This window comes from Prionailurus viverrinus, chromosome A1 (assembly GCF_022837055.1).
Source record: "Prionailurus viverrinus isolate Anna chromosome A1, UM_Priviv_1.0, whole genome shotgun sequence".
Classification (NCBI taxonomy): Eukaryota; Metazoa; Chordata; class Mammalia; order Carnivora; family Felidae; genus Prionailurus; species Prionailurus viverrinus.
In genome coordinates, this window is record NC_062561.1 from 110178523 (window position 1) to 110193213 (window position 14691).

Here is a 14691-nt window from a genome sequence, read left to right on the forward strand (position 1 = left end):
TAACACTCAAACAATAGATCTCAAAGGAGCAGTTACTCCCCAGCCTACAATATTTTAGAAATTTGTAGATTGAGTTTCTGGTTCATTTGAGAACATGATTGGTATTCATAGGCAGGAGCCATGGATACTAAATATCCTGAAATGAATGGGATGGTCTATCACTGAAGAATTGTCCCATACAATTTTGATGTCCTAGTATATATTCACATGAATGAAAAAAATTATTTATGATTACCTGAGTCTAGACCCAAACTCTATTTTATATATAAAGACAAAGTGCTTTTCCATGGTAATAATAGAGCAATGTACAAAACTGAGGAAAGAACTACTACTTTATTTTGTTCAGAATACCAATAGGTAGTTACTATTTTAAAAGACCATGCCATTGACAGGAACACCAAGCAAGGTGCTTCTTTGTTTTTGTTTTTTGGAGGGGGAGTTAAAAAATTTTTTTTAAGTTTATTTATTTGAGAGAGAGAGAGAGAGGGAAAGGGAGAGAGACAGAAAAAGAGAATCCCAAGCAGCCTTCACACTGTCAGCGCAGAGCCCAATGCGGGGCTCAAACCCATGAACTACACAATCAGGACCTGTTTTTGGGGTTTTTTTTTTTTTTTTTTTAAAGAAGGTTCTTACCCAGTGGGAGCCCAACGCAGGGCCTGACAAAGGGCCTGAACTCACAACACTGAAATCAAGATGTGAGCTGAGATTAAGAGTTGGACACTCAACTGAATGAGCCACCCAGGCCCCCCCAGTCAAGGTGTTCAGATCACGGATACAACATACTTATAACAGTCTGCATTTGTAGCTGTTGCGTTCATGATGTTTACATATGCCTGACTATTTCATTATGTCACTGAGTACGGTCATATCTAAGCATTTATATAATGAAATACTACCATTTTATATTTTCAGTACTTTTATTCTCATTTATATTACAGTTGAGCATTCATCAGCAGATGAATGGATAAAGAAGATGTGGAATTCTGGATTACACCACCATTCACCTACGTGACTGTGATTGAGTCAGGAAACCTCTCTAGGTTTCGGTTTTCACATCAACAAAACTGAACTGCTAGGAAGATTAAATGAAATAAAGTGTGTACTACTACCACAGTTTATTGCATTTAATGCCTACTACCACACTGTAAGAACTTAATAGTAGCCACTGTTACTCTACATGTATTCTACGCAATTCTACAACAGTACCTATTGTTGTTCCATATTCAACTACCATATACACCTTATTCTTTAATCATTTTACTAACAATGATATTCCAATCAAAATTCCAATATTAATATTTTAAAGGCTAATCTTTTTTATGTCTGTCTCATATCTTAAAATATTAAAATGTTAGGCAATATTTACCAATTATTTACCACCTGAGCCAGCAGTCGAGCTTCAGGAATTTATCCTCAGATACGCCTGAAGATGTATGAATTAATATATGTACAACACTATTTACTATAGAATTGTTTATAACAGATCAGCAACAACCCAAGTGTTCATCAAGAGAGGGCTGGCTGAATACATGATGCCCCCCAAAAACAGTATGCAGCTTTTAAAAAGGACAAAAGAAAAAAAAGAAGAATGAGGAGGCTTCTCTGTACTGATATGCAAAGATTGTCACAATCCATTGGTTCAGTGAAAAATACAAAATGCAATGAGGGATAAAAATAGGATTTTCAATAAAAAACAGTGAATAGGAATCAGCTAAACTTATCAGTTAACAACCTTATGTACCTGTTCACAAATTTTTTGATTCTCTAACATTTATGCATGTAATTTTGTATTTCCCTTTTCGGGAATTCATCATGACAACAGTCTTTCATGACAATCTATTATTCCAATGTGTAAAAACTAGAATTTCTTAATCAGAAATTATAGTTTTTCCTTTAGGTAAAAGAAACATTGAAAACTACTATTTTTTATTATATCTATAATTAATACCATTATTTTTGACACTTAAAAAATTTCATTTTTCCCCCTCCCCTCTTTTTTTTCTTTTTCCTTTTTTTCAGTCACATTAGTGTTGACCTTTTTTTTTTAGGTTTTTTTTTTTAGATTATTTATTTTGAGAGAGAGAGAGACAGACAGGGAGGGCGAGTGAGGGAGTGGCAGAGAGAGAGGGAGACAGAGAATCTCAAACAGTCTCCATGTTCTCAGCACATAGCCGGACAGAGGGCTTGATCTCACAAACTGTGAGATCATGACCTGAGCTGAAATCAAGAGTCGGACATTCAAATCAACTGAGCCACCCAAGTGCCCCTTCTTTTTCTTCTTTTTTGACACATTAAAAATTTCTGACTTAGAATAAATTGTAAAGTACTCTTGGCATCCATACCAGAAAATGGAACCTTACATTCACATAAAAATCTGTGTGAAGGGGCACCTGGGTGGCTCAGTCAGTTAAGCATCCATCTCTTGGTTTAGGCTCAGGTCATGATCTCACAGTATGTGGATTTGAACCCCACATTAGGCTCCAGGCTGAAAGCGTGGAGCCTGCTTAGGATTCTCTCTCCCTTTCTCTGCTCCTCCCCTGCTCACACACACACTCTCTGTTCTCAAAATAAATAACCTTAAAAAAAATCTGTGTACAAATGTTCATAGATGCTTTATTCATAACAGCCAGAAACTATAAACTGCCTAGATGTCCTTCAACAGGTGAATCGTTAAACTTTACATATATACACCATACATTACTACTTACCAGGTGAATGGTTAAACTTTACATATATACACCATACATTACTACTCACCATAAAAAGTAATAAACTATCAATACATGCAACAAGTTGGATAAACCTCAGAGGAGTTATGCCAGGTGAAAAAGGCCGATCACTAAAGTTATATGTTGTAAGGCTCTATTTATATGACATTTTTGAAACGACAAAATTTTAGAATTGGAAAGAAGATTAGGGACTGTCATGGGTTAGGGAAGGGGACAGAGGAACATAGTCAGGAGAGAGGTGGATGTGGTCATAAAAGGGCAACATGAGGCATCTTTGTGATACAAATGCTTAGTACCTTGACGTGGTAGTGGACAGATCACATAAACATGTAACAAAATAGTACAAAGTACAAATGAGTACAAGAAAAACTGGGCACTTAAGTAAAATCTATAGACTGTAGCAATGTCAATATCATGGTTGTGATACAGTACTAAAGCTCTGTAAAATATGACTACTGGGGAAAACTGTGTAAAAAGTGCTTCTATGTAAAGGGTAATATCTCCATATTCCTTCTTAACAGCTGCACATAACTCTACACTTACCTGAATAAGAATTTTAATTACAAAAAAAAAGTGCAGATCAATATACATATAGAGCTACTTACAGAGCAGAAGTAAAATTCTATTTGTTTGTATTTACATAAAGGAACACTGAAGGAATACTGACAGTGGTTATCTTAGGGTGGGGAGAAAATGGAGTAGCAACAACTTTTCAATGCATAAATTTTCACAATATTTAAAATTTTGAATTGGGACCATATAAACAGGTAAAAAAATAAACTATTAAAAGTACCTTTTGTACAAAAGGAACTTTAATTTAGTTAACATTCTACTGCTTTGGAAAGCACTTCAATTCCAGTTATCCTTACCTCTAACCTCTGTGTCTGATCCTTGCCCAAAAGGTCACGAACTTCTTCATTATATATTTCCAAGTAAGACACTCGAACCAAAAATCTGTAAATAAAACATCATTTAAAAAAACAGAGAAATACTTACAAGAACAGTTTTAATATGTATTGAGAAGATATGTGCCTATATGCCTTTCTTGTGTTTGTACTTCTCAATAGTAGAAAATAAAAGAATTCTCTTTTACCTTGTATCTCCCTCTGCTTTTGCAATATGACCAAATATGTGAGCAAATGAATTTGGAATGATTCCTCTAAGTTCAGGAACAGCTCGAACGCCTTCCATGGTAAAAGTTTTGCCTGTTCCAGTTTGTCCATATGCAAAAATAGTCCCTGAAAATGATGAAGAGATTCAATCACTTTTAGAGTCCAATGCTACAGAATAACAGCTCTTAAAAATAATTCCTTTGACACTGTGATGCAATTTCTTCCTTGGATTTAAAACTTACTCAAGTACAAATTTCACTTCTATTATCAACAATTACAACATGTACTCTGTGCCAGGTAAGCCAAGCACTGTTAAAGCCCTAAAATCAATGATATATTCCTAATTATTAATAAAAAGTATCCCAAACCGTAAATGTAAAGTCTTACACCATGGCTAAGCATAAGAAATTCATTATAATGTGTATGCTAATTACTTAGTGTAAACATTACATTGGAGAAGGTAGTACAATTGCAGGAGCAAAAGAAGACAAGTTCTAGAATGGAAAGACCTCAGTGTGACCTATCTGCCAGTGGTGAGCCATATGACCTGACACAAGAATCTACCCAGAGACTGTCTCCTCAGTGGTAAAACAAGGATAAGAATAAGTACCCGACATTAATAGTAAGAACCAAATGAAACAATTTACTCCCAAGCGACCATCATGATGCCTGGTAGAGTAAAAGTAAATGGTATTTTTTTTCTTCTTTATCCTAAAATAAATTCATTACTTCAAAAATATGTATTTTTGAAGTAAAAGCTGTAAGGAATAGGGGAGTCAAAAAAGGTGACAATACAATCATTACAGGTAATTACAGATAGAATTTAAACTTTCTAAACACCTAAATTCACTCATTCAACAACTACTCACCACACACCTGAGTATGGTATTGTGCTAGGCAGCAGGGGACACAGTGACAAACAAGACAAACATAGTCCTTAATCTTACAGTGTGTGTAATCTTGGAAAGGAGGTATTGGTCAAATATTTATAGGGGCGCCTGGGTGACGCAGTCGGTTAAGCGTCCGACTTCAGCCAGGTCACGATCTCATGGTCCGTGAGTTCGAGCCCCGCGTCAGGCTCTGGGCTGATGGCTCAGAGCCTGGAGCCTGTTTCCGATTCTGTGACTCCCTCTCTCTCTGCCCCTCCCCCGTTCATGCTCTGTCTCTCTCTGTCCCAAAAAATAAATAAATAAAAAATATTTATAGGAGGATGAATCCTGGGACTGAGAAACAGAATTCTAGATGACAGTAAAGGGACATAGTGTAGGCAGGAGAACTGATGCAAGAGGAAATGCGGGGGTGGAGGGGGGAATCAGGAAAGGCATTCCAGAAAAGCTAAAATTTAAGATGCAATCTGAAATATGAGTAAGAGTAACAGAGTGGACAGCAAGAGGCAAGAGAGAAAAAAGAGAGGTTTTGAGGAAATGAAATGAGATCAGAATGAAGGAAACAGAGATGGAAAATGAAGATGGATGTAGACAGAGCTAAAGACACCAGCAGGAGCCTAATCACACAGGGCCACGAAGACCATACTAAGGTTTTAAGAAGGTATCATAAAAGCAAAGCGAAGCCAAAAAATGATTCTGCAGTTAGGAGTGAACCAGGATCGCTACAGCTATACTGTGTACATAGAATTGGAAGAAAGCAAAGGGAGATTTGTAAAGAAACCAGTCAAAGAGCTGGAGCTGACAACAGAAGGGAGTGAGAAAGGTGGAAGGATTTCAGAGACATGTAACAGAATCAACAGCACCTGGGAAATAACTAGCCAGGGGAGGAATCCAGGACGACTTTCAAATTTCTGGCTTGAACAAAGGGATGTATGGTTATGCTGTATACTGCTGTATACTGAGATGGTGAACACCACTAGAAAAAATGACAGTTTGAAAAGAAAGACCATGAATTCAGTGCAGGGCACATTGAGCTTTAAGTGCCCGTGACACAACCAAATAAATGCATGCATCAAGCAGGCAGGTGGAGGGATGAAATGTATTTGCTCAGTGAAGCCCTACGAGTGCATGTGATTTCCACAGGAGACAGCTCAGTTTAAGAACACAGCACAGGAAGTGACAGCCCAAATGACAAAGGCTTTTCAACTATCACTCTATGCAGTTAACCTCTTATGTCATCATTTCTAGACTTTCTGTGACAATAAGCACAATAATTAATCACAACAGAAGCCATTTTTTACACATGGGAATAAAAAAGTCTTAATTTTTCCCTAACTCACTGAATATTTCAAACTCTGCCATAAAAAATGCATTATTGCATTCAAAAGAGCTAAAAATATTATGAACTCACAGACTGCACTTTATAACTGACACAACAGCTATCATTTACAGATCATCTGCTATGAGCTAGGCATGTACTTTACATGCATCCTTACTGAATTTTCACCCCAATCCTAAAAGCTGGGCACTATTTCTATTTCCACGCTTTAGTTGAGGAATCGAAGGCTTACAGAGGTTGGATTACTTGCTCAATGTCATAGTAAGTGGTAGAAAGAAGGTCTGCACACAGTCCATTTGGGTCCAGAGCTCATACTTTTAAAAAGTATGTAAGGGCCAGAAATTTTTTGAATTCAAAATTAATTCCTAATGCAACTTCTATGAATGCATTAAATACATGAAGATTACTAATTTAAAAAGGTTATTAATCTCTAATTTTAGAGCTGAGAAAGAAGGATCAGGAATGCCTGAAAACAAAAGAATCTCATCTCATTTTCAGAGAGGAAATTCCAAATTCCTAGTTTTTTACGTTCAGCTTAACAAATCTAATGCCAGAATTTCCTTCATATGAACTTCTCTTAAAACTCTACTTTTTAAAAACTAAAAACGACCTGAAATCTTACCACATCTCCCTATTTCCTAACTACATCTTTAAAATGGTGGAAGGCCTACAAAAAATCTGCACTTGGATTTTTATTTCAGGGCATAATTCTAACTGCCAAAACTTGGATGCAACCAAGATGTCCCTCAGTAGGTAGGTGAATAAATAAACTGTGGTACAGCCAAATAATAGACTATTATCCATTATCAGCATAAATAAAGATATAAGCTATCAAGCCATGAAAAGACACGGGGAAAACTTCAGGGCCTATTAACTAAGTGGAAGAAGCAAAACTGAAAGTTTACATACTATATGATATTCTAGAAAAGGTGAAACTATGGAGAGAGTAAAAGCATTAGTGGTTGCCAGGCTTCGTAGGGGAAGGAAAGATAAACAAGCAGTGCACAGAATGAAACTATTATTTATGATATTACAACAGTAGACACATGTCATTATATTTTTTGTCAAAGCCCACAGAATGTACAAGAGTGAACCCTAATGTAAACTATGGACTTTGGATGATAATGACATGTCAGTGTATGTTCATCAGTTGTAACAAATATACCACTGTAGTGGAGGATGTTGAGAGTGGGGAACTTTGTATACGTTTGGGGACAAAGGATATATGGGAAATCTCTGTGCTTTTTTCTTTCTTTTTTTAATATTTTTTAATGTTTGCTTATTTTTGAGAGAGAGACAGAGTACAGATGGGGTAGGGGCAAAGAGAGAAGGAGACACAGAATCTGAAGCAGACTCCAGGCTTTGAGCTGTCAGCACAGAGCCTGACGCGGGACTCAAACTCACGAACTGCAAGATCATGACCTGAGCTGAAGTCGGACACTCAACCGACTGAGCCACCCAGGCGCCCCTCTCTGTACTTTTTTCAATTTTGCTTTAAACTAAAACTGTTCTAAAAAACGAAGTTCACTAACTTTTTAAAAAAAGTTTTAAATGGTAGAAGGATTATGTATTTGTCTTTCCACATTTGAATAATACATTTAAATAATGTAACATTCTATGTTACAGCAGTCCTGATTTTGGTCCTTTTTCCAAATGTTTTTCTATGTTACTATCAACAATTTTCAGTCAGCATAATAGGTGCAAAATAGGTGAAAAGTCCCTTGACATTTACATACTAATTCATACGACATTTTTTAAAATACACAGTTCTATTATTTCAAAATTAAACTTGTGACACTTCAGCTTCCAACAAAGATAGAGTAACAAGGACCAGATTCACCCTCCTAACTGAAACAAATACGAAGCAACAGTTTTCAAGACCATGGACTCCAGTCAACAAAAGGCCGTGACCCCTGAAAACTGGCAAACAGGTGAGGTGGGCCCTATGACAGCCCAGCTTCCTGGCTTGTGAGATAATCAGAGCCACAGACCAGGATGGGGAACCCAAGGAGTGCTGGGTGCATTCCCCGAGTCAAGAAGGAGCCACAGTCCAGAGAGCCCAACGCAGCTATATGCTGTAGGGCACATCAGTAGAGAGGACAACAGTGCACACAAAACTCCAGATTCCAGACATCTGCAGATGGTCTTCCTCAAGTACTCAGCTGAGTACTAAGCATCTCAAGAGTGTGAGGAAACTATTTAAATGGGGGGGGGGGGGAGGGGGGTGGGAATCATTTGGAAGGAAGAGTCCCCGGCACTCAAACAGGCCAGAAACAGTATCTATTTATACCAGTCAGACTGGAAAACCTCATGATTCACAGGACATTAGGTACAAAAAGGTCTTGCCTCATTCTTAGGGAAATAACCTCAGACTGAACACTGTTCCACTCCTAACTAAAGATCTTAAAAGATCTAAAAGAATCAAACCATTTTCAAGTAACTGCAACTCAGAACAAAGTTCATCAATATTTATAGAAATAAAAAAATTCAAGAGGCAAGGTGAAACTCACAGTGTCCTGGCACCCAACCAAAATTTGCCTAACTTGCAAAAAAGATATGACTCATAATGAAAAAATCCATCAATCAGTCAAAACCAATTCAGGGGGCGCCTGGGTGGCGCAGTCGGTTAAGCGTCCGACTTCAGCCAGGTCACGATCTCGCGGTTCGTGAGTTCGAGCCCCGCGTCAGGCTCTGGGCTGATGGCTCAGAGCCTGGAGCCTGTTTCCGATTCTGTGTCTCCCTCTCTCTCTGCCCCTGCCCCGTTCATGCTCTGTCTCTCTCTGTCCCAAAAATAAATAAACGTTGAAAAAAAAAAAAATTTAAAAAAAAAAAAAAAAAACCAATTCAGAATGGACACAAATGTTAGAATTTGCAGATAGGGACATTAAAACAGTTATAAAAACTATATTCTACATGTTAAAAAGTTAGGTGGAAACTTTGGATGGATATATGAAAGAACTTGGACAGAAGATACAACAAAGACCCAAATCAAACTTCTAAAGATAAAAATTACGTGTGGGATGAAAAATACAATAGATAAGATAAATGGCAGATTCAACACTGCAGAATAGAAGATCAGTCAACTTGAATATATAGCAGTAGAAACAGTAAAAAATGTAACAGAGGAAAAAAATAGAAAAAAGAAAAACAGCATCAGTGAGCTGTGGGACAATTTCAAGCAGCCTGATATACATGTCACTGCAGACCCCCCAAAAAAGGGTGGGGACAGGAAAAATATTTGAAGAGACAATGCCTGAAATTTTTCCAAATCTGATGAAAACTACAAACTCACAGATCCAAAAAGCTTAATGAATAGTAAGCACAGAAACATAAAGAAAAATACATGGCACATCATAATCAAATTGTTCAAAACCAGTGATAGAGAAGATCTTAAAAGCACCCAAAAAAGATATGTCATGTAAAGAAGAACCAAGATAAGAAGAAAAGCAGAATTCCAGGAGGAAAAAATGCAAATGAGAAGATAGGAGAGGTATATTCTTCAAGTATTAAAAAAAGCTATCAACCTAGAATCCTATATCTAGTGAAAATTTCTTTCAAAAACAAAGGCAAAATAAATACTTTTTAGACTACAAAATCTGAAAGAATTCATCACCAGTAGACTTGCCCTTGAGAAATATTTAAGGAAGTTTTTCAAACCAGAAGGAATGTTACTAGATGGAAATACAGATCTACATAAAGGAATAAAGAGTACCAAAAATGTTAACTACATAAGTAGTTATAAGTAATATATGTTTTTTCCTATTATTTAAATCTCTTTAAAAGATAACTGATGGTTTAAACAAAAATATTAACACTGTGGTTTGGAGTGTATAACATGTAGAAGTAAACAACAGCACAATACTGAGGAGACAACCACTGGAAGTACAGCACTACATAATTTTTTTAAGTAGCATAGTATCACCTGAAGGTAAAGTGGGATACATTAAAGATTTATACTATAAACTTTAATGCAACCACTAAAATAAAACAAAGATGTATTGCTATATATGCCAACAGAGAAGAATGGAATAATAAAAATAATACAAAAGAAGGCAAAAAAAGAGGAAAAGAGTACAAAGAGAAAACAAAAAGCAAGACATAAATTGTCTCAATACCCGCAGTGAAGAAGCAGAGTTAGCAAGACTGAGTTTAAAAAAACACACACACACACACACACTCAAAATACTACCAACTACACAGTGCTGTGCCAAAAAGAGCTAACAACAGATCTGGGACTGCTATTCTTTGAGAGGCCTGCTTTCAAAGGTGGCTTTTGACTATCATCTGGGAATTTCGATTTAAGAAGGGTTCTCATCACTCCCTAACTGGTAAGAGTAGCTCACTATGCCTAACTTGTTTATATAAACAAGGTGGTTTGTGCTAAACACCTGCCTTCCTTCTCCTGAGAGCCTGGGATCTTGGCAAGTGCTAGGCTGAGGGTGCCCATATGAGCAGGCTCCAATAAAAACTTCGGGCACTGTGTCTCTTACAGAGCTTCTCTGACAAACAACATTTAACAAGTACTACCATAGTCAATGGTAGAACAATTAAGCACATCTTGTGTGTCTACTAGTAGGAGAGGACTCTTGGAAGTCTGTACCTGGTTTCCTCCACACTTCACCCCAGGCACCTTTTCCCTTTGCTGTTTTTTGTTTTCTTTCTTCCTTTTTTCATTTCTTTTCTTTCTTCCTTCCTTTCCTTCTTTCTTTTGGCTATGCATGTGTGTCTTTTTTGCTCTAATAAGCCAAAGCTGTAAGTACAACTATAGACTGACTCCCTTGACTTCTCCTAGCAATCTGCAAATGTGGTAATCTTAGTGACTTCCAGTATAGCTACCTACTAGAAATGCACTTTCAATATAAAAACACAAGTAGGTTCAAAGTAGAAGGATGAAAGAAGATATACTATGTTAACATAGCATCAAAAGAAAATTAGAATGTCTATATCAATATCAGACAAAGTAGGTTTCAGAGTAAGGAATATTACTAGGGATAAAGAGAGTAATTTCATCATGAAAAAGAGATTAACTCACCACAAGGATTTAAAACGCCTAAGCATTTATGCACCTACTCAGAGGGTTTCAAAATTCATTAAGTAAAAAGTGATAGAACTGAAAGGAAAAAGCAAATACAAAAACGAAGTCAGAGAATTCGAAACCCCTCTCTCAGTAATTGACATACCAAGTAGAAAATAATTAAGTATAAAGAAAATCTGAACGACACTATTGAACAAATTGATGTAATGAAATGAACATTTATAGAACACTCCACCCAACAACAGCAAAATACACATTCTTTTCAAGAATATACAAACATTTAGGGGAGCCTGGGTGGCTCAGTCGGTTGGGTGTCCGACTTCAGCTCAGGTCATGATCTCACGGTTCATGGGTTTGAGCCCTGCGTCAGGCTCTGTGCTGACAGCTCAGAGCCTGGAGCCTGCTTCTGATTCTGTCTCCCTCTCTCTAGCCCTCCCCCACTCACACTCTGTCTCACTCTCTCTCTCTCAAAAAATAAACATTAAAAAAAAATTTTTTTAAAGAATATACAAACATTTAATAATAAACTTCATTCTAGATTATACAACACATCTCTAATTTCAAAAGATTCAACTTTTACATAGTATTTCTCTGACTAAAATGGAATTAAACTAGACATCAGTAACAGATCTCTGGAAAATCCCAAAATATCTGGAAATGAACACTTTTTTATTTTTTTAAAGTATTTTTTTATTTTTTTAATTTTTTTTTTCAACATTTATTTATTTTTGGGGGGACAGAGAGAGACAGAGCATGAACGGGGGAAGGGCAGAGAGAGAGGGAGACACAGAATCGGAAACAGGCTCCAGGCTCTGAGCCAACAGCCCAGAGCCTGACGCGGGGCTCGAACTCATGGACCGCGAGATCGTGACCTGGCTGAAGTTGGACGCCCAACCGACTGCGCCACCCAGGCGCCCCTAAAGTATTTTTTTAATACTTATTTATTTTTGAGAGAGAGAGCACGCGCAACATAGCACGAGCAGGGTACAGGAAGAGAAAGAGGGAGACACAGGATTTGAAGAAGGCTCCAGGCTCCGAGCTGACAGCACAGAGGCCCACACGGAGCTTGAATCCACTAACTGTGAGATCATGACCTGAACCAAAGTCAGACACTTAACTGACTGAGCCACCCAGGCACCCCTTAACACATTTCTAAATAACCCAAAGATCAAAGAAGAAATCAAAAGGGAAGGAAGAAAGTTCTTGCACTGCATGAAAATGAAAACACAGTGTGTCAAAATCCATACAATGCTACTAATGCAGTAGTTAGGGGTTAATTCATAGCATTAAACCTCTATATTAGAAAGGAATATAGGTCTCAAAACAATGACCTCAGCTTCCACCATAACAAAGAAAAAGAGGAATAAAGTAGGAGGGAAAAATAAAGATCAAAGCAGAAATTCACAAAATAGAAAATGTAAAAAATAATAAAGGAAAATTATTAAAACCAAAAGCCAGTTTTTTGACAAAATCAGTAAAATTGTTAAACCTCCTGCGAGACTAATCACAAGAAAAAGAGAAGACACAAATTACAACTTATCATGTATCACGTACCAATATCTTACTGAAAAAGATCACACCACATTCTAACATAAGAATGATAGAGGACTGACATAAACAACTTGTTGCCAATAAATTCGACAAATTCCATGAAAGATAAACTACCAGAGCTTACTAAAAGAAAAATAGGTAACTTGAACATCGCTATATTATTAAAGAAATTGAATCTTTAGTTAAAAACCTTCCCACAGGGTTCCCTGGTGGCTCAGTCAGTTAAGCATCTGACTCTTGATTTCAGCTCAGGTCATGATCTCACGATTCACGAGTTCCAGACCTGCACTGATGGTGTGGAGCCTGCTTGGGATTCCCTCTCTCCCTCTCTCTCTGCTCCCCCACCTCAAAAATAAACAAACATTTAGAAAATAAGTATATGAATAGCTGCTCAACATTATTAGTTACAGAGAAATACAAGTTAAAACAATGAAATACCACCACAGAGCCTCTACAACAGCTATAATTAAAAAGACTGGGGGCGCCTGGGTGGCGCAGTCGGTTAAGCGTCCGACTTCAGCCAGGTCATGATCTCGCGGTCCGTGAGTTCGAGCCCCGCATCGGGCTCTGGGCTGATGGCTCGGAGCCTGGAGCCTGTTTCCGATGCTGTGTCTCCCTCTCTCTCTGCCCCTCCCCCGTTCATGCTCTGTTTCTCTCTGTCCCAAAAATAAATAAAAAACGTTGAAAAAAAAATTTTTTTTTTAAATTAAAAAAATAAATAAATAAAATAAATAAAAAGACTGATAATCTAAATGTTGGTGAGAATGTGAGGAAACTAGAACCCTCATACCATGCTCATGAGGAAAACAAATTAATAGTCACCACTCTCAACAACATTTTGGCAATTTCTTCAAAAATAAATATACCTTAACCATATGACCCAGAAATTCCACTTCTAGGTATCTACCCAAGAGAAATTTTAAAATTTAGTTGCATAAAGACTTATAAAAGAATGTTCATAGCAGGACTATTTATAATAGGCAAAAAACTGGAACAATCCAAATTTCCATCAAAGATCACTAAAGGAGGTATATTCATAAAATGGAATTCAGCATTAAAAAGGAACAAAGAACTGATATACACAACAACATGGGTGACCCTCAACAACATTATACAAGTGAAAGAAAACAGATAATAAAGATGAGATAGAGTATGCTTTGGTTTACATGGAATTTCAAGGAAAGACAGAACTATAGACAAAAGCAGGTCAACGGCAGCCTGGAGACGGGAATGCAAAGGCACATAAAGAAATTTCAGGGGTCATAAAACTGGATTGTGGTGATAGTTTCAAAACTGTATGTATTTACTGTAACTCATCAAACTGTATGATTACAATGGGTGAAATTATAGGGTATTAATACCTCAATAAAGTTATTTTTAAAAAAGTGGACTTTATACTCACCATTGTAGCCTTCAAGAACAGAATCAATAATAGGTCTTGCAGTTAAGTTATAAACATCAAGTTGTTTACTCTCTGGTCCAAACACAGTATCAAAAGTAAATGTCTTTGGAGGTTCATTGGAAGAATCAGTCTTATGTACAGTAATAGTTCCCCTCATCTCATCCACACTGACAGCTTGTTTATAGCACATTGATTTCTCTCTCTCGTTGAGGGGCCGGCACCTAACAACCACCTTCACATTATCACAGCTTTCAGGCTTCTCTGATTTATTGATCTGGTGGAGAAAATATTCACAAATAATGAAAAGAATATTTACTTTTACCTTCAGCAAATTAAATTTCAAATTTGAAAAAGGCCACTTTGCCATCCTAGTACCTTGCACATATTAAATACTCCATGAATATTTGTTAAATGCAATTAAAGATCTTACAGATATATAGAAAAGGCTTATTAAAAGATATGAAAAGGCAGGGGCGCCTGGGTGGCGCAGTCGGTTAAGCATCCGACTTCAGCCAGGTCACGATCTCGCGGTCCGTGAGTTCGAGCCCCGCGTCAGGCTCTGGGCTGATGGCTCAGAGCCTGGAGCCTGTTTCTGATTCTGTGTCTCCCTCTCTCTCTGCCCCTCCCCCATTCATG

At 37.3% G+C, this 14691-nt stretch overlaps 1 protein-coding gene across 5 annotated transcripts in view; it reads right to left on the reverse strand.

The window, feature by feature from the left end:
* The window catches only part of KIF3A (kinesin family member 3A), a 48074-nt gene that overhangs the window by 30210 nt on the left and 3173 nt on the right, over nucleotides 1-14691 (reverse strand). For all 5 annotated transcript variants that reach the window (XM_047856676.1, XM_047856653.1, XM_047856643.1 and 2 more), the window contains exons 2-4: nucleotides 14056-14329; nucleotides 3823-3967; nucleotides 3599-3683 (exon numbers count right to left, since the gene is read on the reverse strand). In XM_047856676.1, the coding sequence (XP_047712632.1) occupies nucleotides 3599-3683; nucleotides 3823-3967; nucleotides 14056-14329 (504 nt within the window). The remainder of the gene's footprint in view (nucleotides 1-3598; nucleotides 3684-3822; nucleotides 3968-14055; nucleotides 14330-14691) is intronic.